This window comes from Equus quagga, chromosome 6 (assembly GCF_021613505.1).
Source record: "Equus quagga isolate Etosha38 chromosome 6, UCLA_HA_Equagga_1.0, whole genome shotgun sequence".
Lineage (NCBI taxonomy): Eukaryota > Metazoa > Chordata > Mammalia > Perissodactyla > Equidae > Equus > Equus quagga.
The window spans coordinates 3,045,664-3,067,361 of record NC_060272.1 but is presented as its reverse complement, the minus strand read 5'-3'; the positions used below and the strand labels follow the sequence as shown (position 1 = coordinate 3,067,361).

The 21,698-nt window shown below is 42.3% G+C and overlaps 1 protein-coding gene across 2 annotated transcripts in view; it reads right to left on the bottom strand.

Annotated features, from left to right (window-relative positions):
* Window positions 1-799: 799 nt before the first annotated feature.
* The window catches only part of TUBGCP3 (tubulin gamma complex associated protein 3), an 83,149-nt gene continuing 62,250 nt past the window's right edge, over window positions 800-21,698 (bottom strand). For both annotated transcript variants that reach the window (XM_046664314.1, XM_046664315.1), the window contains 5 exons: window positions 15,986-16,074; window positions 15,721-15,852; window positions 10,947-11,087; window positions 4,542-4,658; window positions 800-1,893 (listed from right to left, as the gene is read on the bottom strand). In XM_046664314.1, coding sequence (XP_046520270.1) covers window positions 1,735-1,893; window positions 4,542-4,658; window positions 10,947-11,087; window positions 15,721-15,852; window positions 15,986-16,074 — 638 coding nt within the window. In that variant the 3' untranslated portion in view covers window positions 800-1,734. The remainder of the gene's footprint in view (window positions 1,894-4,541; window positions 4,659-10,946; window positions 11,088-15,720; window positions 15,853-15,985; window positions 16,075-21,698) is intronic.

The window sequence follows — 21,698 nt, the reverse complement described above, 5'->3', positions numbered from 1 at the left end:
CTCTGTGACAGGCCTGCCTGTCCATTAAAGTGACATCTTCAGTGGGTCTGAGATGAGTTCTTCCAAGGTCTCCTCCACCCACCACCGCTGGCCTGCCCTGACCCTCTGTGGTCTCTGCCTCCATCCTCCAGACTCACAGCTCTGTTCTCAGTGAGACCTGTAACCCAGCCTACAAGAGCCGTCCTGGCTCCACAGAGGGCCCTTCTCAGAAGCTCCTCCAGAACCCACAGATCAGGCCTCATCACTTGATGGCTCCTGAGCATCAATGGAGTTTTAGTCCCAAATCTAGAGGAGCATTTTCTAGAGTGCTATCTACTGAGGATTACTCTCTGGAGAAGGCTTCAAATAAATAAAAGTAGGTTCCAAGGGCAAAAAGCTTTGGGAAATTCCTCCTGGGGATACACAAAACACCATCATTTCTGAGATGCTTTGCAGTAGAGAAACCTGCTCCAGATTTCTGATTTTACAAATTTTTAAACTAAAACTAAAACCATATCCTAAGCAGCTCTGACCCGTCGCTGGATTCACTTCTGCACAGCCAGGACTCCTGACGGCCCTTTTACTTTAAAGGGACACTATGCCCAAAGGAGGCAGGTGTGACAGCAGGTAAGTGAAGGGCCACGTCACGCACGCAGTGAGTGGTGGCACTCCCTCTGGCTCGACACCGAGAGCTGCACGCGGTCTCAGTTCTTGGTTTCACTGATGAAATATTCATATACTGAAGCACAGTAAATCAAGCTCTGTCAAAGCCAGTGAGCGCAGGGTCTTTCCACAGACTATTCAAGAAATAACCAATACATGTGAAAGATAATCGCTTTTAATTTTCTAAGTTTTCACTTATTATGCAACATAATAAAGGCAGATTTATGTGACTCGATATGACATTTTACAAAAACATTTCCCTCCAACATCTGATCAGTAGTATATAAATATTTACAATGAAAAAATAGGCAAGGAAAAAGGAAATCTTCATTATCCAAGTCAATTTCTTTCCAATGCTTATCAGAATTTTGAAAATAAAATACTTCATTAACTTTCTAGTCCCCATATTTACATACTGCTTCAGGTGACAGATGTTTTTGTTCCACGTCACTCCTACTTTGTTCTACACTGTTCTAGTTCTATCTGAAAGAGTAAATTAAATATAAAAATGTAAACTTTGAAGGAAGAGAAAAGAACAATAAACATGTGTAAACGCACTAAGATATAAAGGTTCTTAATATTTTACAACACTAAAAACAAAATAAAATGCTCTATATATTTTCTTAGTAGGGACATTTTGTTTCAATTTAATTTGACTATATTAACAAAAAATTGCCTCTAAGGAGAATGTTAAAAAAATAGTGATGACATCACCACCTTAACTGATGGATATCCACCGCCCTAGTTTTTGCTAAAAGAAACTGATTTAAGTGGCAAATATAAATTATATCACGAGGGTTTAAGAAGCCTCACAAAGTGTGGTATCTTTTAAATATGAAGACTTTTAGAAATAAATTTTAATAGTGCAAACCAGCCTATTTAACTTAGTGATATTACAAATAGATTCCACTCCGATGTATAAAAACAAGACTGATTCCGCCAGACGCCACGCCGAGGAAACACCCAAGCGTCTGTGGGCAGGAACGGTGGACGCCCGCAGCTCGTTCGTCACCTTGAGAATTTGAATGTGAGTGTTTGTGTCTAAGAACGCGATTAATAGCAGGGGCGGCTCCTCGGAGGACACGAAAGCCCTCACGTGTGGGAGCTGCGCCGCCCTCTGGCGCCCAGGGACACCCGGAGTCTTGGCTCTCTGGCTTTATAATGCTCATTGAAGTCCAACCTGAAGCTGAGGAACCGGAGACTTTCATCTGAGCTGGTGGTCAGCAGCACCAGAAACTGCTGCACGATCCCCTGAAAAGAGACACAGAGAGTGAAACGCTCGTTTCAGAAAGGAAGTGTCCACAAGCCCATCCCACATCCCACCATTCTCATCTCACTTGGGGCTGTTTTTCCTCCCAAATCCACAAGTCTCACATGAACCCCACCATGGCAGGCGTCTGGGTGACAAGAACTGCTCTGGGTTCACAGAGCCAACGGCAGCCCATGTTCAGGAAATATGCCCATTATACAATACAAATTAGCAAAGCATACATTTTATTTAAAAGAACTAGCCGACAGACTTTTCCTTTTTGCCCTGAGTTGTACAAGAATAAGCAAAACAGCCAAGCAGCTGATGATAACCCATTCTGTTCTTTTACTTTGTATAGAAAACTTCGTGTTAGTTGCCCCTTTCATCTTTCACGTGAGTTATGAGGGAACGTTAACCATAAAGCCCTGACGGGGAACAAAGTGAGACCAGGCTCTAAACCTCAGGGTCCAGGGCCTCTGCGGACGGGAGGCTGTGCTCGCCTTCCTGAAGGGCAGGCAGAGGGCGGCCCCAACACCTCCTTCTCAAGGGGGCTTTGTAAAGATGATGGGATATGATGGAAGTTTATGAAAACTCTGACAGGACAGAGTCACGGACTGCTTCTGTTCAGGGCTGAGTAAGGCACTCAGTAAGTACAATCTCCACGCCGCCAGGCTCCACGGCCTATCTCACGGCTGGCAGACACCTGTCTGTCCAAGGTAAGGGCTGCTCGTCTCTACAGCTCCAGTTTGGAGATGTCCTTATCTGCAGGGAGAAGTCACTGAAACACCACACATCCGTCTCCATCCTCCCCAACTGGAAGAGCAGTCACTTTCCCTCTCCCTGCTTCCAGGGCCATCCTGGAGAGCTGGCACGTGCGGAGACTCACGTATATTAGACACGGTAATTTTACATTTGAACAAGCACGCAGCGTGCCTGTGTGCGAATGTCACTTTGTCTTCCTGGGTAAAAGACGACTTAGGAGAAAGCTCCTAAGGATGATATTGCTAAAAATATAGACAGTGACTTCCTGTTAAGCCATGAAACGGAAACAAGATGATGTGTGAAACCCTCTACGAGGAAATCTGAGGAGCATTTCGTTCCACGGTTTGGGGCTCTCAGTGAGCAGTCATAAGCAGTAAATGACTTAACATCCTGCCGTTACAAGCACCAATACAAAGAGAACCAAAAAGGACTTTTTTGTTAAGAAAAAGAAATCTGAATGGTAATGATTTATAATGATTAACACTGTAATTTGAGTAAAACTGGGATTATACTGATTCAGATTACTTTTTAAAAAAATTTACTGGGGTTGCCCAGTGATGGTTAAGTTCATGTGCTCTACTTTGGTGGCCCAGGGTTCGCAGGTTTGGATCATGGGCACAGACCTGCACACCACTCATCAAGCCATGCTTTGGCAGCATTCCACATACAAAACAGAGGAAGACTGCCACAGATGTTAGCTCAGCAACAATCTTCCTCTAGAAAAAACAAGAGGATTGGCAATAGATGTTAGCTCAGGGCAATCTTCCTCACCAAAAAGAAAAGTCTTAACTCTCTCAGGAAATGTGTAGCCGTCATTGTCTCTTTTAGAAATGCGCACATGGGCACGTGTTTAAGTTACATGTTACTCCTTTGCAGCTGCACAATCGTCTTAATGAACAGTATGGAAGTGACCATCAGGTGTCCATCTTTAAGAAATGAACACACTACGTACATGACATTGGGTCAAGAGGGTAGCTCATTAATCACAACATCTGGCCAATAACGATATTTTGGCATTGAGCATAAACCAGTCATTACCACCATTTATGAAACACGTTTTCAAGAAAAATGCACTAGTAGGCCAATGTCAGAGTAAGACCACTTGCAAAACAGGCAAATTTCGCCCTTAGTGATACTGAAGAAAAATACAAAATTAAAAAACATGACAACTGTGGGAAGCAAACTAGGTCCCATGGAACAGGGCGGTGGTGTTTCCTTTCATGTTCTGAACCACAGGAATACATCAGCACACAAAACAGAAGGTTCAAAGGTCGGAGGTCAATGCTTGATTTGTCTTTCCAATAGTTATCAGTAACTGAATGGAAAAATTCTTCATAAAGTCTTTTCATCTATATTTCCACCACCAAAATCACACTGAGAAACAGATGCAATCAGAAACCAAGCCCACAAAATAGAAATAAGGAGCAGAGCACAGAGACCGTGTCAGTCGGCTTCTCTCAGCAACTTCAGGTCTGTCCACTCAGCTACCCCGCCCTCCGAGCCCAGCTGCCCTGGCTCCTGGGCTCCTCTCACCACAGCTTCCCGCACCTGTGATCCTGAGGCACCGTCAGCGGGCCCGCAGTACATGCCACACCTCGGACTCACAAAGAAGGCTGAGCCGTCTTCCCAGAGCTCCTACCCACGGCCAAACACTAGCACCATCCCAGGCCGGGGTTCCAGTCCCGGCCGCACCACAGAGCAGGCAGCCCAGAAGCTCCGGGAAGGGTCCCGGCCAAGGTGGGCCCCTCTGTGGCTGCTACTCACACGTGCACAGAAAGTGCTGGCTGATGGAAATGACTCCTTCCAAATCATTTTGACGGCACCTGTCAATTACAGACAACAAGCAAGGGGAGGATTCGCACAGCGGTTTTCTTCCCCTAACACACACCTGGTAGAAGTGTGTCAATATTCGCAGCTGTGAACACATTTTTGGTATAGATTCTTGAAATTCGTGAATCCTCTGGTTCTCCTCCTCCTCCTCTGCTGCTGTCACTCCCCACTGGCCCTGAAGAATCAGAAGGACCAAATTACATGAAAATCTGGATGGAGAGGCTGTCAGAGGGGGACTGAGATGGAATGTTAGGAGGGGGGATGCATGCTTTGTATGCCCCTGGACTGCTAAAACACTTGCGACCATTTTCTATGCCAAAGTGTTCATCAGCTTACATTTTTCAATTAATAATGTACCTTGGAAATATTTTATATTAGTACATATGAGTACACATAGAACTCCCTGTTTTTAATAACCATGGTATTACACTGTGTGACATGGAACAATTTAGATAATTCGTCACAAGCTCACCAGTCTTTTGCTGTTACAAACAATGCTGTAATAAATAACCCTGTATTTTTCTGTCATCCTGTACACGTTTTTAATACAGACAGCATACATAAAAGTGGAACCAGGTGGTTGAAGGTAGTGGCACCCCTTAAACCTCACAGTCACTCTCTACTTCAGTGCGAATGCTTCCTACTATCTCCCCCAAGCATGACGTATTTTTTTGTAGTGGAGAAATATCCATCTATGTCTACTCTTGTTCTCAATCAGTGGTGAATTTCACTAAATGCCTTTTCAGCCAGCATATATAGGAATTATCATAAGATTCTTTCCCTTTTATCAGTTAACACACTAGATTACATTAATAGATTTCCTCCCCCTTTGTATTCCTGAAATAAACCCCAGTACTGGTCCATTATTCTTTAAATATTCTGTTAAATATTTTCCACTGACATTCTACGTAAGACTTTTTCTCTCAATCTCTATAACCCAGAGCTGGTCTTTCTTCTTGCATTTTGGTGTCACCTTCACAAGCAGAATTTGGGAGCTTTCCTCTTCTACGACTTGGGACAGTCACTGAGCACTCAAGCTCATCACTGCTGGAAGGTTGGCGGGGTTTCTCGGTACTGTCAACCCGGCCCCTTTCAGGCGGCAGACTACGCAACAACTTTACTTCTGGTTTGGTAGCTGTTCTGTTCAGAATCTGTTTTCTCTTCGGGGGTCCATTTTGGAAATGTATAGAAAATCATTTCCCTCAAGTATGTAGGTTTATTTGCATAAAACTGAGCAAAATCATATATGGTTTTTTCCTCACTTATTCTGTACGTTTGTGCTTTCTCCTCCCGTTATCTCTTGGGCTAGTTAATAGCTTATTTCCCCACCATCCCTTATACCCCAAAAGAAGCTGGTCTTGGATCTTACTAGCCCCTTTGTTCTGTCTTCCGCTTCACTAACTTCCGCTCTTGTCACCACCAGATATCGCCTCCGGCCCCTCAGGGGCATTTCACGGTTGCCTTCCTAGCGTCAAGTGGGGCGTCTAGTTTACTTACTTTCTCTCTAGTGTATTAACATAAGCACTGAGGAGGATGGAGTTTCATCATCACGTCCTAGTCATTTCTGTGCGTCTGAGCTCTTGTGGTCTGAGAGAAACTGAATTATACTTCTAACAGTGACGTGTTTTGATCCACTTTTCCTGTAGTTCCTACTCTTCATTTTATGACTATTGATACCAGACTGTTTCGGTCCTCATGATTTGCACCTGTCATTGTCACGGGGCACCCTCACCTGGTTTACTGCTTTTTGCCCTATCTGTAGCCTACTTTCCTTTGAAGAACTTCACCTCCTTAGTGTGTCTTCTCCACTCTTTTCTCTTCACACTTTCTACATCACCCTGTTCCAAGTGTCTCTTCTACACCAGAACTTCGCAACCGGCACGTCTTCCCAGGCAACGAGCCAGCCTCCACCACAGGTAATCCAACCCACTTACCAAGGGGACCAACCAAACGGTGTCTCTCACTGAGAGTCCTCTTCTTTCAGCAGGTGGGTTCAGCTCAGTTACCTTTATTGATAAGACAGTACGTCTGGTCTTGGTTCTGTCATATATATATGAAATGTTTTCTGATTTACTTGAGGATGGTAATCTTTCACTACATAGTCTTTGTTTCTTCTGATAATCTGGAAGATTTATATTTATGTTCTAGTGCATAACTTTATAACTACAGCTTCACAAAACTTACCATTTTCATCATTTTTTACTTTAGATGGCATTGACAGCCTAATCAGAGCAATAATGATTAGTGTCCTCCTTCTTTTTTGCTCCCTGACATTAAAAGACATTATTTTCATGTTTATATCTTTTAATACACTTATGAGCTTTAAAAAACATTTTTTGATGTTGGGTTTTTAAAGTTGATGAAATTACAAAATTTATATTACTTCCTATCTCTTCTTCTCCTACCAAACTTTTATTTTTTAAACAAATTTTTTAAATATACTACTTTACTGTAGTATAATACATACAAAGAAGTACCAGAATCCTAAGTGGACAAGCATGAAAAACTGTCACGAGATGAACAGACCAGGCACCACCATCTAGATGAAGAGACAAGACGTTACCAGGGCCCCAGAAGAACATCTCGGGCCCTTCCTGTCACAACCACTTTCCCCTCTCAGAGGTACCCAGCTACAAGGTATGATGTCTGCAGTGTCTAAGAATGCATTCCTGTTGAGTATGTACGTAGGAGTGGACAGGCTGGGTCAGAGTATCGTCAAATTCAGCTTTAGTCAACTGCCAGCCAGCACTCCCAAGCGGCCGTTAACAGCTTCTCCTCTACCAGCAGGGTATAGCAGTTCTCAATTTTTCACATCCTCATCAACATTTACTGTTGTCCACTTCAAAATTTTACTCATTCTCTTGGGGATGTAATGCATATCACTGGGGGTTTTTAACCTTCATTTACCTGAGGACTACTGAGGGTGAGTACCTTTTCATAAATTTGAGGCCTATTTTGAAAGGAGTTATCTTATCGATTCCTGAGAGCTCTTTATACATTCTGGTCACTTACCAGCTGTCACTTACATGTACATAAATATCTTCTCCCATGCTATAGGCTTGCTTTTTCATGTTCTTAAGGGTGTCTTTGATAAACAGACATTACTAATTGTAAGAGAATGATTCATTTTTAACTTATTTTATAGTTATTCTTAAGTTGCCTTCTACAAGCTCCAGCATTTTACCTTCATGTTCAGATTTACAACCACCTCACGGTGGCTGTTTGTATGTGTGTGTATGGGGTGGGTGGTAGGGTCAAGACACAGTTACCTAACCCCGCTGACTGATGCTCTATTCCCCACTGTCCTCAGGGCCACCTCGATGAAGAATTGATGACTCTAACCGTGTGGGGCTGTTTCTTGGACCTTATTCTGCTCCATTGGCTTGTCCCCCGTGAGCCAGCACTGTTAATTACTGTAATTATATTGGAAGTCTTGAGCGTATATGTATACTCAATTATAAATGCATATCCTCTAATTCTGTTCTTGTTCAATATTCTCTTCACTATGCTAGGCCTTATGTATTTCCACATAGATTTTAGAATTAGTTTATCATTTTCTATCCCCCCAAAAACACAAACTGTTGGAATTAGAAGTGGGATCCATGAACACCATATATTCCTCTATTTATTTAGGGGTCCTTTAACATCTCTCGGGGAGGCAGTAGTCAGCAAATTTTTTTTTGTAAAGGACCAGAAAGCAAGTATTTTAGGATCTGGGAGCCCTAAGGTCTCTGCCACATCACTCAGCTCCACCGCTGCAGCACAGAGCCAGCACAGACAGGGGAACGAGCAGGCCCGGCTGTCCCAGCGACACTGTCTACAGAGACCGACAGGCGGCAAATCTGGTCTGCAAACCTCAGGCTGCCAGGCCCTGTTTTACAGTTTTCTGTATGGAGGTCTTGCATATGTTTTATTACATTTTAATCTTCTTTTAATGGCATTTCTCTTAAAACTTCATTATGTTTGTTGCTGATAGGAAGAAATATAATTGATTTTTGCATAGTGACCTTGTTTTCTGCTACCTTCATAAATTCACTTCTTAATTCTGGTAATTTACCTAAAGATTATTTTAGATTTTCTATGTCAACAATCATGAATTTTGCCAAAAAAAAAAAAAAAAGGGAAAAAGACAGCTTTCTTTCTTTCTCTCACTTTGTATTTCTTTTTCTTGGTTTACAACACTGGCTGGCCCGCAGGGCAACACTGAATAAAGTGGGGACAGCATCTCGCCCCACAATCCATCCACACCACTAAGTATGATGCTTCATTGTAGATATCTCAGACAAGACTTACCAGATTTTCCTTGGAATTAAATTACTTTATCTATTGAGACGATCACAAAATCTTTCTCCTTCAGTCTATAACTGTGGTAAATTGTAACATTTCTACTAGAATGACAGAAGAGCTCTGCACTCTTGGAACAACCTGGAACTCATTGGTAAAGGCCCATCCTTCAATATATCACAGCTTGGCGATATTCTCCTGGGCTTTACACCCACGTTCACGACAGAGACTCGTACAGAGTGAAGAGCAACAAAAGCCAGACTTGTCTAAATGCTTTGTTTTGTAGATTTGACTTTGGAAACAAGTAGCTATTTTACATAATTAAATCCAACTTTGTTTTATAACTAAAAGCTATCCCTAAAAACTAAAAGCAGAAATGAGATCAATTCACCTGTGTACTGAGTTGGCATGACCTCATGGGAGTAACCATTCCCAGGGGCATTACGACGTAGAATCTCATGCACACACCGAGCGGGACACACTGCTCACTAACCACACTGTTGCTACACTGTTGGGGGCAGTACCACGACTCTCGCTCTAAGACAGGTGTGTGTACAGTGTGTGGGGGTAAGTGTAGTCAGATAACAATGGAGGAAGCTGTTAGAAACAAAGATTTCCAATGTCTAACATATTAAAAGAAAAAAAGAAAAGCCCTTTAATCCTAAATTTGCATTGGAAGTATCATCATAAATGTAGGAGTTCTGAAGAGAAAAGTGGAAAGCAAGCAGAGGACTGGAGGAGGAAGAGGACCCTTAGGAACCCTCTGCCCAACAGCAGCACGAGAGAAAGAAAGGACAAAATGCTGACAGTGAAGCAGGAAGGGCTGACTCCAGCACAGCATCCTCGCAGGAGGGTTCTGAAACCTTTCTCTGAGTCTTCTGCATAATCTCTTTAAAACTTCAGTGGACCTTAGGTCTAAATGACCGCTTCATAAATTATTTTGCCTACTGAATTTAAATGACTTCTCAGATACAGTTTCAGCTTTTAGATCTCCTACCGTAGCCCTAAGCATATCTGAATAAAATACACTGAATAAACCTGACTTATTATGTAGATCTGTTCCACTCCAGCACGGACGGTTAACAGTCTGGAGAGGGAACCATCAACTCCCACACAGCTGGCTGCCATGCTATTCTCAGAGTGTGACAATTCTAAGGACTAGTTTTTGCAGATTTCCTCCAGAAGGGCAGATTCTCTGGGGCATGTGGGCAGTTTTAAAAATCACAGCAGTGGTTGGCACTTATTGAATACTTACTAAACGCTAAATAACTGGCATACCTCACCACACGTAAGTAACTCACTCCCATTTTACAAATCAGGACACTACATCTTAGAGAAGTCAAGTCACCTAGAGACACAAAGCCACTGAGTTACAGTCGGGGTCGAATCTTCAGTCTGCCCGGTACCGAGGCGTGCCAGGGCATGGGCCAGGAGTCTCTGCGTCACAAACTCCGACATGTCAGAATCAGAAGCAACTGCTCTTGGCAATACAAATGGAGTAAGTGCTATACCTATTTCCAAAATCTCCTGAAGAAACAACTTGTGCTCTAACTGGTTGTGAATTTTCCAACCTAAATATGACCCTCTAACACAAATTTTAAGGGAATACTCAAAAAGAAAACTAAACAAACTATATTAACTGAAAAATCTGTCACCACCCCAGGAATAAGCAACTTGAAAAAGTAAAAGATTAAAAAGATTATATCAAATACGAGAAATCCCATAAAACACCAAACTTGCTCAATAAATCTTTGTAATTCGAGGTCATGGAAGACATGAAATACTTTGGCAGGGTCACTGAAAACAGCCACAGGTGCGGAAATTTGGTTCCCATGTGTATATGTGCACCCCTCAGCTTCAGATAGCAGAGTGAGGCAGTGTCAGGCTGCCACGCGGCAGAGACACCAACACAGACACCTCAACATTTACTAATGAAACGTGGCAAGGGATCTGTGATTCTCGTGAACACTGGTGTCTTTGTTTTGTAAAACATGATGATGATAGTGATGGTGACCACTCCGTTTAAAAGTCAGTACCTCCTCAGGGCTCCAGATGTAGATGGGAACACAGCCTCAGCTTTGTGAATATTTCCGCAGGAAAGCTACTTGTTACATTTGTGATTACTGTGGCAGTAAGTTTATTATTTAAATTAATAAATCCACCGGTATAAAAACCATACCTCAATTTCACGCTGTTTCTTTTTCTCTTCAAACTGTAATCGTCTCTGCAGTTCTTCTAGAGCAGCTCTGTAGATTGCATCTTGAGCGTTCTGAAGTTCAATAATTTGATCAAACACGGCTCTAAGCTGGTTTAAAAGTGCCTAAAGAGAAAGGAAATGTTTTTCTTTTTATCAACAGACTTCATTATGCTTATTACTACGTTTTTCAAATAGAATATTGATAATTAGTAAAAAGATACTACAAAACAAGATATCAACTCACATTGTCAGTGCTCACTCGTCGTTCACTGACTCATTATCAGACCCTCACCGAGCACCACCAGGCAGCAGGCACTGCACCAGGCCCTCGGAGAGCAGGGAGCTGTGCCGCAAGAGCAACAGCAACAAGCCCTCCACACACATCACCACCAGAGCTCACACCAACCTCACAAACCCCAAGCGCTGGCCCACATGCCAAAGCTAGCAGTGAGCAGCTGGGCCGGGAATTATTCCAAGGATTAGAAAGGAAAGGAAAGCACCTCAATTTTTTTTCTTTTGGTGACACAAACCAAAACCAGACATGGAGAATATGAGAAAGGAAATTCTTAATAAAGTATTTTTAAAAATCCAGCAAGGTTTTAAAAAAACGGGGTATCATATTTTATACCAGGAATGAAAGGATGGTTTAACACTGGGAGAAAAACTCTACATGTTTTGAAAACATATCAATGTCACAGTACATATTTCTAGTTCATTTCTTATGAGTGTTGCAGAGTATTCCTCAGTATAAATCTACCATATTTTAGTTATTTGTTCTCTTAGTGTGGCACAGAAACAAGAAGGAAACAGAATGAGATCTACAGCAGAAAATCATTTATGTCAACATAAAATATATCCATTCAAAATACCATATATATACCTACGGTGGGACAGCAAACACACTGACACTGGTGCCAGCCGTGGGGAAGCGGCGGGGAACTGCAGAGTTGGTGAAGAGGTTACCGTTAAACCCAACAACCACCAGAGGACTTCTGTGGGCATGGTCAGCAGTGTGCCACAACTGAAGAGGAGGATTAACTCCATCCTCTGCCATCTTAGATTTTTTAAAAGTCCGTTAACAATTTTGGGGGGAAAAAAGATAATTTCAATAGTTCAAGAAAAAAATCGTGTTAAAATGTAACACCCACTCACAATTTATACAAAACATGTAAACTAGTACTAGTTTCGAGTACAAACTAGTATTCGAAGGGACCTACTCAATTTGAGAAAGGTCCTATCAGATGTCTTGGCAAACACCACAGTTAATGGCAAAATAAGAAAACAGATCCTTAATCTCGGGAATAAGGTGAGGAGTCTCACCTGAGCTCCCAGTCAACTTAGCTAACACCCTAACGCAAGAAAAAGCAGCAGAAGGCATACCCTGTGGAAAGAAAGAAACAAAACCGTTTTTCCTTGTAAAAAATAGGATCTAGGGGCTGGCCTGGTGGCACAGTGGTTAAGTTCGTGCACTCCACTTCAGCGGCCTGGGGTTTGCCAGTTCAGATCCCAGGCGTGGACCTATGCACCGCTTGTCAAGCCATGCTGTGCCAGGTGTCCCACATATACATAAAGTAGAGGCAGATGGGCATGGATGTTAGCTCAGGGCCAGTCTTCCTCAACAAAAACAAGGATTGGCAGCAGATGTTAGCTCAGGGCTAATCTTCCTCCAAAAAAAAAAAAAAATAGGATAAGCAGATCTAGAAAATTTTGGAATAAAAAATGGATAAAAGATCAAAATAAAGAAATTAATAGCACTCCTATAGACCAGCCAAATTCCACAAAGGTAGTAATAATCTAACAAAAGATGTGTAAGATGTTTATGGGAGAAAAATGATATAACTTTATTGAGCAACATAAAAGAAACCTAGATAATTGGAGAGGCTCCAGTTCACAGATGGGAAGACACAACCAAGCTGATTTGGGGAGAAACAGAGACCTTGGCCTAACTCCGCTGTTGAAGACAACTGAAGAGCAGTGAAGACACCTGCGCCATTCCCATCCCCATCACCTGAGGGCGACCTTGTCTGCTAAAACACTCCCCCTTTCCGAAGGGGCGCAATATGGGAGTTCAGATCTGGTTCACCTCGTTGTGGCAGCACCATTAGCAGTTGAGCTAACATCTGACTCTTCAGGGAAACAAAACTCACTAGTATTTGCTAAATGGCTCCCGGAATAACCTAACTCAAGAGAACGCAGATATCACAAAATGAACAATTCACGTTTTCCTTCATTTACTACAATGCACTGTGGGAAAGGATGACGCACGCACACTGATTTGCCGATAGAAGCAGCCGCGCAGGTAAAGCTGCTCCTCTGGTTACAACGGAGACCCTGGGATTCATACAGTAAACACTGTGCTCATCCTGAAAGTGGTTTGTTCTCTTGGAGGGGTCTTATTTTTATGACAAAAAAGTAAAGCAAAAGATGGAGATGGTCTAATTTTTTGTTTTTAATAAAGATTTATTTCCTCTAATTTGTTTTTTATTGTGGTCAAATAAAAAGTTATTTTTGGAACAATCTATGTGGTGATTTTCTGCTGCTTACTTCAAGGTAAGGGTGCTATGGGCCCCTTTTAGCAATCTGTTCATACAGGACAAGTACAAAAGTGCATTCTGTGGTGATGTCAGTTTGCAACAGTTCACTGCAATTTGAGATTTTTCTCAACAACGCACAAACACAAATTACAAAAATGTACACACAATGTACAACTGTCATGCCACAACCTCCACCTTCAAAATTATGTGTATCAAACAGCCTTGTTTTTCTTACTAAGTGGTATAATAAAAATATACAATTCATGCCAAGATCAGACTGTTTTAATCTGTTATATATATTGAGTTTCTTAAAAAACAAAAACATCTCTAGTGGTCATTTTAAACAAACCATCAAATTAAAAGCAAAACCATCAGCCAAGGGACCATTTCAGAAATGATTAGAAAGCCTTTAGCATAATGACTCCCTCAGTGAAGTCAGTAGAGACAAACTCACGTAAACATTCCATTATCACATGAAAACCTTGCTATAGGCAAAAATATTTTCTCCTTGGACTCTGTTCATATCGGTGGAAATCTTCCAGAGGCAAGAAGAATGACTATTTAACTCGTTTCATACAGAATTTTCATCTATCTAAGTGGGTTAAAACTCCTATGTTATCAACTGAGTTCTCCTTATTTGCCACAATTAATCCGATTTCAGTGTGGGTATAACCTCAGTAGTTCACACATTTTCCGAAAAGCACTAAATCTCTCATAAATCTCTCTGTCAAGCATATACACAAGACAGTGACTTTTAATTGTTTAAAAACAGTAGCAACTAACACTTAGGTACCAGGCACTATGATAAACAGTTTATGTGAATTACATAATTTAATTCTCACAAATCTACAGAGAGGAGTATCATGCCCTTTTAAAACACAAGAACACTGGGGCACAAGCTGTGAAGTTGAACTGAGACCTCGGTCCATCTGCCTGCAGAGTCCCTGTACTGACTAGGACACTCAGCACACACATGGCAGCAAAGGCCTCGAGTCCAGGAACAATGTCCTAGCTGTTACAACCTCGACTCATCCGAGAGTGTATCAGGACACTCATCTACAACTACTGAACAATAAATGTGTCACTGACAGACAATGCACAAACTTTCTGTGATCTCAGCCTGATAAGGATGAGGTTAAGTAATAGCAATAGAGGCTAAAAGGCTTGAGATGTGCATTTCTTAAATTACTAATTACACTCAAAGTATTTTAAATTACTCTTGTGCCATTATTTCAAATTATTTATAAAAATATTCTATATAGAAGCATCTTTGATCTGAGCGATTTTTTAACACACATGACCGCTAATTCTTTAATAATGAAATTTGGCATATCAAAATATCTGTTTTCCTAGCCATGGCTGACTAACCAGATATACTAAAAATGCAGACAAAATTAAAGCCCTTTCAAGCGGTGCATTTCCCACAGAAGGACCCTTGAAGAGAGTGGAGGTTTAGTCCAAAGCAGCCCTCTGCAAGCCTAAAACTTCTCTGAAGTTGCACATTTAATGCCAAAAATGTACTTGAAATTTTGCCTCCTACTTCACAATATACTTGTTTCAAGTGAAAGCAGTGTGTTCCTTGTTTCCCTAGATCTTTGAATAAATCAAAACTCCAGGAAGACTTGCAACATGGAACATGCAACTTTGACAACAGGGCTTAAAGGAAAGAAGTGTGGGCCCAGGAAGCTTCAGGTTCACCTGCACAGACACCGACGTTCTAACCCTCGCAGCTGGTGCCGTCTTCATGAAGACAGGACGGAGAGCAGAGCAGGCCGCCATCCCCGGGAGGAAACGCACATGCAGCCTGGAGGCTGCGTTCTCCTGCACCTCTGGACAGGCCCCCACCGCTCGTTCTGTCCTTACGGCACTTTGCTTGGTTCACTGTGCTCAGATGTTACCCCTCCGTAACTCAAAAGCATCACTCAGGATTAACTCTTCTCTTTTCAACAACCACAAGAAGACACTATTATTACATCTAGGAAATAAACGAGTGTTCTCATACCCTTTACCATTTTTATACCCATTTTAGAGCATGTTCTTGTTTCAGCACTATTGTTCCAATTCTGTTCAGAATCAGTGTTCCTGGAAGATCAAATAACAAATAAACTTGTCTCAACAAATGTGGGCATCAGGCAATTTCTAAGATGCCCCATTTGACAGGAATCCAAGGAAAGAAGACTATTATTGTTGCTTCTTGTTTCTAAACAACACGTCAGTCTTACCCTGGAGTCGGTGTCCAGCAGACACCGGGAGATGATGGTGTCCAGGAACACCTCATGTGCTGCAATGATATGGTCCAAGTCTTGGGCCTGCTGCACTTTGTTCCAAAGTTCATCCCAGGAACATTCTAGCACCTGAGAAACAATAACGTGAAACTTAGGGATAAAGTCACGTTCTTCCCAGTACAGGGTCTTCTACAAAATGCACCACACAAAAGCAGAAGGCATGACTTATTTAAACTAAAATCAATAGATGATGGGAAGGTACCTCAAATGTAATGTAATACTGCATCTGATGAATGAAATGGACCATCTCAGACGCCAGAATGTGGCAGTGATGCAGCACCCCAGAGAACTCTGCAAGAGAGCCAGAGAACTGATGTTAGACACCACTGGGAGCACACGTAAAACCAACACAATGCTCTCCCTCCCATGTATCTGCAGTCTACCTTTAAAAAACAGAATCACTAGCTTTAACTCTTGACCCTTTAAAACAGCAAACAACCTTTCCATAATCAATTCCTGTGCCATTCAAGCTACACAAAGATTTAGCTATCTACTCAAGCAGTATTATATTATTTTACAAAATATAAGGACCTAATAAGAAATGGCAAAAAATGAAATGATTGTATTTGAAAATTAAATAGAAAAACTAGTAAAGTAATTATAATAATGCAATCTCTTGAATAAACATAAGCTCAATTTTATGGCTTCTTTACAATTAGTCTGGCTACTGTGCATGAAACATTTACTATTCCCTAGCTATCTGGAGACAAAACTGACATTTCCTTAAGGACCCAAATGTGACCTTGTCACCTAGGAGAAACATGAATCTTGGAGGGAGGGGAGCCTGAGCTCAGCCTCAGCCTCTCTCCTTCATGAGATTAGAAAGCCATCAACAGGCTTGAAGTTCACCATGGAGCAGCCGTGCTCTGCTCACACTTGTAGTTTTCCATTCAAAGACTCCACCAGAGTATTACGGGACACTACTGTACCCGAGTGACCGGAGATGGGCCACTGGAGGAATGACTACGGGGAGATCTTTAACGTGGGTCAGACGACATGTTTTTGTTACTGCTCCAAATGCCTTTAATTACCTACCTAGGTAAATAATTTGTTGCTGCATGCATTTATTCGAGAAAATGTTTGTCCCTTCTTAAGAGAGTAATGAGGAAGTGAGATATATAAACAGATATGAAAAAAATAATAGTGGTAATACATAATTTTTAAACATTCCCTTCTTCAAGTTAAGGATTAAAGTGACACAGTGGGGATTTTGCTGTTTTTAACACGTTCCGGTTGGCCAGGGAAAACAGCACGGCCACCTCAGCAGCTTAGCACATGCTTCAAAATCCACCTGATGCCTTCCACATGTCAGGCATCTGTAATCCATGAATATGGTAAATATTCATCCAAAGAACAGGTTATACACTTTACATTTGATTTCTAAGCTTAGAATGAAGAATGTACTCTTCCCTGTTAAAACTATCAAAGAGGGCTAAGAAATCTAACCTAATACTCATAGCCTGTTGAACTAAAATTACTTTCCAATGTAGAAAGAGTATAATAAAACGCTGTTTTAACTGATACCCATCGGTGTTATGGTTTAAGGAAGCTTCTCTATTTGGGTTTGGCCAGGGCTGGAGCAGCAGTCTTCCCTGGAGAACAGGCTGCATATTCTGAAAACAATCAACATGCATGCAGGCACGCACAACACACTGCTCTCAGGGTCCTTCCCGGGTGTGACTTGAGCTCTTTGTAGTGTGGCAATCCAAGTTATATGAAATAGTCTACATACCATTTGTGGAGGGTTCATTTTTTTTTAATGTTCTCAATTTTATCATAGAATTCTGGTGGACTTTTTCATCGAGAAACAAACTGAGTAATGTCTTTACAAATGACACATAATGATACTCAGGTCTCACTATGACATCCACTGTCTCTAGCACACTGAGTGTTTCCAAAAATGCACTGCTTTATACATATTCACAGTGGCGTCGTTGGCTGACTGGCCAGCCTGTGGGACAACTACAGTTTACACCTAGCTACCCTGACATTTCCCTACCAGACAAACTCTGGCATCACTGACAAACCTGTAGCTTTCATCACACACTCCTGAGAGACGACTTAGCAAACAAGTGGACTACTCTCAGCACTCTCTCTGGAGGACCATTTATTGATTGACTGACTGACTGATTGTTATGGTGGTAATGGTGGTAATTTATTTGTCCTTACAATCTCTCTGTTCCGTGCTATAGAGACTTCTGACCTGGACTTTCCTTTTTATTAAATTTTTTTTATTGTGGTCATAACAGCTTATAACACAGTGAGATTTCAGTTGTACACTATTATTTGTCATACACCATATACATACGCCCCTTCACCCCTAGTGCCTACCCTACACCTCCCTTCCCCTGGTAACCAACAATTTATTCTCTTGGTCTGTAAGTTTGTTTATATTCCACATATAAGTGAAATCATATGGTGTTTGTCTTTCTCTGTCTGGCTTATTTCGCTTAACATGATGCCCTCAAGCTTCATCCATGTGGTTGCAAATGGGATCACTTTGTCTTTTTTTATGGCTGAGTAGTATTCCATTGTATATATATATATACCGCCCCTTCTTTATCCAGTCATGAGTCGATGGGCACTTACGTTGCTTCCACGTCTTGGCTATTGTGAACAATGCTGTGCTGAACACAGGGGTGCATAAGCCTCTTTGAATTGTTGATTTCCAGTTCTTTGGGTAAATACCCAGTAGTGAGATAGCTGGGTGATATGGTATTTCTGTTTTTAGTTTTTTGAGAACTCTCCATACTGTTTTCCATAGTGGCTGCACCAGTTTGCATTCCCACCAGCAGTGGATGAGGGTTTCCTTTTCTCCACAACCTCTCCAACATTTGTTGTTATTTGTCTTGGTGACTATAGCCATTCTAATGGGTATAAGATGGTATCTAAGTGTAGTTTTGATTTGCATTTCTCTGATGATTAGTGATATTGAGCATCTTTTCATGTGCCTATTGGCCATCTGTATGTCTGCTGTGGAAAAATGTCTGTTCGTGTGGAGGACTCTATATTTATTAGAAAAGCATAGGGGCCGGCTCCATGGCCAAGTGGTTAGGTTCGCGCGCTCCGCTGCGGCGGCCCAGGGTTCGGATCCTGGGCGCGGACATGGCACCGCTCATCCGGCCGCGTTGAGGCAGCGTCCCACATCCCACAACTAGAAGGACATGTAACTAGGATATACAACTGTGTCCAGGGGGGTTTGGGGAGATAAAGCAGAAGAAAAAAAAAAGACTGGCAACAGTTGTTAGCCCAGGTGCCAATCTTTAAAAAAAAACAAGAAAGAAAGAAACAAAAAGTTTCTTGGAGGGTACATCCAGAAGAGAGAGAATCTAAGAGAGGAATCCCTGAAAAAAAAAAGAAAAGCATAAAAAGTTTTCTGGGGCTGCTCTCCATCGTCTAGCTCCAAGTCAACTTTCTACACACAATGGAAGAAACTCAATTCCACAAAAACTCAAGTTTTTGTGGCTCTTTTTAGCCTGCATTTCTTGGGTCTCCCTAGAGTTTCCCACTGGAGTTACACTGACAGCCAGCCCACAGCACCTGGAGAACAGATGGATTAATCTACTAGCACGTCATGCATTTTTGCTAACATTTTTACGTTTCATTTTTGAACTCCTTCATAATCCAGGAATTTTTCTCTAGCATTAAGACAGCCTGATAATAGATGTATAGTGACTGAATCATTAACTCTATGTTATATTCTCTGATTTACCTGAGCACACAATTTCTCCACTACTGATTAATCTTGTGGATTCTTTAATGTCACCCACATTTGGAAAAGAAAATGCAACTGAATGACACAAAACAAAAACATCTGCAAAAAAATCATCCTGCAATGTTGGTGTCAACCTAAAATTCACAGCATTCAACCTCAGCTAGTCCTCCACGCTACCTGCAAACCCTTTATTTTCTCTCCTTTACTCTCCAACAGCTGTTTTCAGCCATCACCATCCTTGAATCCTGGATCCTTGCCTTCTCTCCATTCTCTCTCCTCCCTCCTCCACCACGAAGGAGGGCAACCATCCGCTGGCGCCTCTCCACCTTCTGGCCACCAAGCCCACACATGCATCACCAGCACAGCTTTAAGGCTAACGGCCCCCCACTTTCAGGCTCGGAATGTCCTCTTCCTCTCTCACTTTCTCTCCAGGCTTGTCAGCCTCTCCTTCCTTCTTCCCATCAGCATTTAAACGACTCTTTAAACAAACAAGCTCTCCGGCCACCCCTGCTTCTTCTGTGCTGTGTGGCTGTCGCCCATGGTACCCGTTGCCTTCTCACTGCAGTCAGCGCCACAGACCTGCCCTAGCCAAGTCGCCCTCACCCGACTGTTAGGAACAGTGTTCAGTCTTCACCTTACTGATTTTCTGCAGTTGTGTCATATTTGATCATTCCCTCCTCCCTGAAATATTGCTTCCCTTGGCTTCAGAGAAACTACCTTCTCCCAGTGCTCTGCCCACCTTTCTGGTTGTTCCTCCTCATCTGCTTTAGGAGGTTGTTCCACTTCCCTTTGCTCCAAGACCTTTTCTCTTCTCCCTCTATTTCTAGGCAAACCTCATCAATGCCACAGCTTCAAATATCACCTAAGCTAATGACGTCTAAGCTTTATCTCTAGTTCAGATCTGTCTTGGCCTTCAGATCAAGTGAACCAGATGCATTGCATATTTCCTTAAAAACATCTCAAATCAATGTGTCTGAAACGGAAGCATGACCCCTAAACGTGCTCCTCCTCCACTGCTCCCCGGCCTGGTGAACGACACCACCATCCACCAGCTCCTCAAGTCAGAGACCCAGGCTTCCACCCTAACTCCATTCCTCCTCATCTACGCATGCTCAATCACCAGTCCTGCTCCCAGGTGTCTCAAATCCACCCTCTCCCCAGCCTCACGGCTGCTGTGCTCACCAAGGCCAATGGCATCCCTCACACAAGATTACAACTGACAGTCTCTATTCTCCAATCTCACCCCTCAGATCCATTTTGCTCAATGATGCCAGAGGGGCTTTCAGAAACACAATTCTCAGCATATCACTCCTCTCCCACTGCCATGTAGTCAAACTGACCCACACAAAACCTCAAGACCTGGTCCCTGCTTCGCTTTCTAGCCTCATCTGCTCACCCTATTTCCAAATATGCTATTCTGAGAAGACCCCTGCCCCACCCCCTACTCCCACACTCTTCCCTTGATCAACATGCTCATCTCTAGATGCCAACCTGGACGTCACTGCCTCTGGGAAGCCTTCTTTGTCCTACCCATGTCTGTCAGGTGTCTCCTTCTCATGTTCCTACAGCACCTGGTCTTTCTCATATCAAACAGCTTATCACGGTGTATTTTAAGTTCTTGTTAAAATGTCTATCTTGCCCTAATAGGCAACGAACTTCTTGATGACAGGGACCTTGTCCGTCATATCCATCACTGGATACCAAGAACAGGCAGCACAAAGTAGGCCCTTAATAATTATTTATTGAACGAGTGATCTCAATCCTCAAAATGAAAGTAGATAGTCTGCACTCACCTATGCCTTAACTAGTTAAATTCACGTCCTTTTCAAAATGTTCCCATGACCAAGGCAAATTTAGCAACAATGTTAAGATACATGTTCTTTTCTTTTATAGTCTTAAAGCAATACCAAATAATATATTTTCTCTCTAGAACAATCATCTTTTCTTGTGCCTAAAATGAGGATAGAGGACCGTGTCTTTAATGGCATTCTTGTAAAATAAAGCCTCCAAGAGTGAAGAGACCTACAGCTGCTGCTATGAGGACACTGACTGTTGACAGGCGCCTGACAGAATAATCCACATAATGAATGTGAATCCCTCTAACACCACAAGTCTTTCTCTTCCCATGTGAGAAACCAGTCAACAGCGATATGCTTCAAGCATTGCAGACCTCTCACTGCCTGGTTAAGGCTCCTACAAC